The 4,020-nt window shown below is 42.4% G+C and overlaps 1 protein-coding gene across 1 annotated transcript; it reads left to right on the top strand.

Moving 5' to 3' along the window:
• Positions 1-216: 216 nt before the first annotated feature.
• LOC121456417 (olfactory receptor 1468-like) lies at positions 217-1,155 on the top strand. The gene has a single exon (XM_041664543.1). It carries the CDS (start codon positions 217-219, stop codon positions 1,153-1,155), a length of 939 nt encoding a protein of 312 aa, XP_041520477.1.
• Positions 1,156-4,020: the final 2,865 nt, after the last annotated feature.

The following is a 4,020-nucleotide window of genomic DNA, read 5'->3' as shown; positions in this document are numbered from 1 at the left end:
CTGGGTCTATATAGGGAGCTCCAGGCCAACCAAGGCTACGAAGGGAGTCTATGTGTCAAAAACACACAAAAGAAAGAAATGTTTTTTTTCAGTTTATGAGGATGCAATCAATTATTCAAGTACAGTTAGCAGATTGTGTATCACTGAAATGTATTAATTTTTATTTGGATTTAAATGACTTTTAAAATTTTCTCTTAAAGATTCAGGTGACACAGCATGACGGAAGGGAACCAAACTGTCTTCTCCTGGTTTCTCCTTCTGGGACTGCCCATCCCCCCAGAACACCAGTACCTGTTCTATGCCCTGTTCCTGGCCATGTACCTCACCACTGTCCTGGGGAACCTCATCATCATCATCCTCATTCACCTGGACTCCCATCTCCACACACCCATGTATTCCTTACTCAGCAACTTGTCCTTCTCTGACCTCTGTTTTTCCTCAGTCATAATGCCCAAATTGCTGCAGAACATGCAGAGTCAAGTTCCATCTATTTCTTATGCAGGCTGCCTGGTACAAATGTACTTTTACTTGCTTTTTGGAGACCTTGAGAGCTTCCTCCTAGTGGCCATGGCCTATGACCGCTATGTGGCTATCTGCTTCCCCCTTCATTACACCAGCATCATGAGTCCTAAGGTATGTGTGAATCTAGTGGTGCTGTCCTGGGTGCTGACCACCTTCCATGCCATGCTGCATACCCTGCTTCTGGCCAGATTGTCATTTTGTGAGGACAATGTGATCCCCCACTTTTTCTGTGACATGTCTGCTCTGCTGAAGCTGTCCTGCTCTGACACACATGTTAACGAGTTGGTCATATTTATCATGGGAGGCATCATTCTTGTCATTCCATTTGTGCTCATCATTGTGTCCTATGCACGAATTGTTGCCTCTATTCTCAAGGTTCCTTCTTCCAGAGGTATCCGTAAAGCCTTCTCTACCTGTGGTTCCCATTTGTCTGTGGTGTCACTGTTCTATGGGACAGTTATTGGTCTGTATTTATGTTCATCAGGTAGTCACTCTACTGTGAAGGAGACTATCATTGCTACAATGTACACAATGGTGACCCCCATGCTGAACCCCTTCATCTATAGCCTGAGGAACAGAGATATGAAGGGGGCTCTGGGGAGAGTATTTTGTAAAAAGAAAATGACAGTGTGATAGGACATGATGGTAATTTTTGAGATTATTTATGTAGTAGATAATTAACGTCAATATTATTAACCTCTTTTTTTCACTGTAAATGGAGGCTGTGCTCTAGTTTCTCGGTCACCCAGACTCAAGTAATCACACAGAAACTATATTAAATGCAATACTGCTTAGGCATATTTCTAGGTAGCTCTTACATCTTAAATTATCCCATTTCTATTAATCTGTGTATGGTCATGAGGCTATGTGGCCTACCAGTAAGGTTTTCCAGCATCTTTTTCCTTTGGCAGCTACATGGTGTCTACTTGACTCTGCCTACTCTTTCTCTATATCTCTGTTCAGATTTCCTGCTGTGGCACAATGGTCTTGTACCCTGTAAAGGTTTGCCACTTGTACTGGTTTAATAAAATGCGGATTCACCAATAGCCAGTCAGGAATTACAGGTAGGGTGACCAGAACAGGAGGACTGGGAAGAGGAAAGGCTCAGTCTGCAGTTTTCACCCAGACACAGAAGAAACAAGACGAGAATGTCTTACTGATAAAGGGAACTAAGCCATGTGGCTAACACAAACAAGAATTTTGGTTTAATGAAGGATATAAGAGTTAATAAGGAGCCTGAGCCAATAGGCCAACCAGTTTATAATTAATGTAGACCTCTGTTTATTTCTTTGGGATTGGATGACTGTGAAACCAGGCAGGACGGAAACCTCTGTCAGCAATTTTCTGCCTGCCTTTGCTCTGCTAAGCCGTTGGCCAAAACAACTTTATTCATCAATCAATAAAAGCAACACATATACAGAAGGACATCTCACATCATTTCACTAGGGTAATTTTTCTTAAAATGAACTATTATAATACTGCCTAGTAATTAAAATAGTAGAAGTAGAATTGTCTAGTTGATTAAGAAGGGAAGCAAATGATCCTCCCATTTCTACTCCACATGGTGCTGGAGTTAAACAGGCACATGGCCATGCCTTTTTTTTTATTTTATTTATTTATTTGGCCATGCCTTTTTTTATGTGATTGTTGGGGATCTAAACTCGGGTCTGATTCTGTGCACCAAGCACTTCTACTCACTGAACAATTTTTCCAATTCTACATTTATCATTTCCTTATGGTGAAACATTCAAAACAATTTGGTTTTTAAATTGTGGTAGTTTGAAAGTAACTGGCCCCCATAATCTCATAAGGAGTGCCACTACTAGGAGGTATCACCTTGTGGAATGGGTATGGCCTTGTTGGAGGATGTGTGTCACTCTAAGGGTGGGGTTTGAGGTTTCCTATGCTCAGGATTCCAGAGAGAGAGAGAGAGAGAGAGAGAGAGAGAGAGAGAGAGAGAGAGAAAGAGATAACTATTGAGATTGAGATCCAGCAAGCAGCAAAGTTGGAGGGATGGTGCCATATAGGTCATTTGACTCAGACATAGAGCTACAGGATTTGGAGTGTTCCCTACTTAGTTGCAGTCTTACTATGGTACAGTATTTCCTCATTATTCCCAGATTTTTCTTTTTTGGAATGACAATGTATAACTGTTCTGTTGTATATTAGAAAGGTATAATTTTGATTTTATAGATAATAACAGTTGAGAGAAACTTGATATTTTAGATCTTTACATAATGCTGAGATAGTGAATGGCTATGGGGACTTCTAAAGTTGGATTAAATTTCATTATCATAAGGTAAAGAGCCTGCAGATCCCAGAGAGTGGAATGCGGTGGTTTAAATGAAAAAACATCCCTATAGGCTTGCATATTTAACCACTTGTTCCTCAGGTAATGATGCTCTTTGGGGAAGTTGGTGTCCCTTTGCTGGTGGAAGCTGGTGACTGGAGATAAACTTTGAGATATTAAAACAACACAGCACTTCCTTTAACCCCTCTTGCTTGTGTTTGAAATCAGGAGCTCTCAGTGTCCTGCTCCTGCTGCCTTCCTGCCATGATGGACTCTTATCCCTTTGGAACTACAAGCTCAAATGTATTCTTCCTTTTATAAATTGCCTCTAGCCATGGTGTTCTATTGCAGTAACAGGAGAGAAGCTCATAGAGTGAATAATGTAGAAAAGCCACGCCTCAAGCTGGGCATGGTGGTGCACAACAGTGATCCCTGCACTTGGGGGAGGGTGAGCCCCATTGCAATATCCTAACCTACAACCACCATGCTGCTAAACCCACACCATCCACAACTGCACTTGAAATATTGGTCCTTATTACCACAGATAAGTACAGTCTTTCCACTTCAGCAAGGAAATACCTCCTTTTTTCTTTTTCTTTAAAGAAAGGAAACTATCTTTTTCCATTTTACATAACAATCACAGTTCTCACTCCGTCCCCTCCTCCCATTCCCTTTAGCTACTCCTACCCCAGTCCATCCCCATTCACTCCACAGAGAGGGTAAGGCACATTGCTTTGGGGAAGGTCCAAGGCCCTCCCTACTATATCTAGGCTGAACAAGGTATCCATCCAAAAAGAATAGGTTCCCAAAAAGCCAGTACAAGCAGTAGGGATAAATCCTGGTGCCACTGCCAGTGGCCCCTCAGTCTGCCCCAGCCATACAACTGTCACCTACATTCAGAGGGACTAGTTTGGACCTATGCTGGTTCTTCCCTGTCCTACTGGAGTTGGTGAGCTCCCATTAGCTCAGGTAAACTGTTTCAGTGGGTGTTCCCATCATGGTTTTGACCTCTTTGCTCATATTCTCACTCCTCCCACTCTTCAACTGGTCTTTGAGAGCTCAGCCCAGTGCTATGCTGCAGGTCTCTGTTCTGTTTCTGTCAGAAGGTTCTATGGTGACATTTAAGATATTCATTAATCTGACTGCAGGGCAAGGCCAGTTCAGGCACCCTCTCCTCTATTGCTTAGGGTCTTAACTGGGGTCATTCT

The sequence above is a fragment of the Microtus oregoni genome, unplaced genomic scaffold, assembly GCF_018167655.1.
Source record: "Microtus oregoni isolate MIOR12 unplaced genomic scaffold, Mior012 000015F_ref0000493, whole genome shotgun sequence".
In the NCBI taxonomy this organism is placed as follows: Eukaryota; Metazoa; Chordata; class Mammalia; order Rodentia; family Cricetidae; genus Microtus; species Microtus oregoni.
The sequence above is the reverse complement of the archived record's forward strand: the minus strand, read 5'-3'. Positions and strand labels throughout refer to the sequence as shown.

Coding starts and splice junctions, on each gene's coding strand:
- LOC121456417 (XM_041664543.1), top strand. CDS start 217: ATGACGGAAGGGAACCAAACTGTCTTCTCCTGGTTTCTCCTTCTGGGA.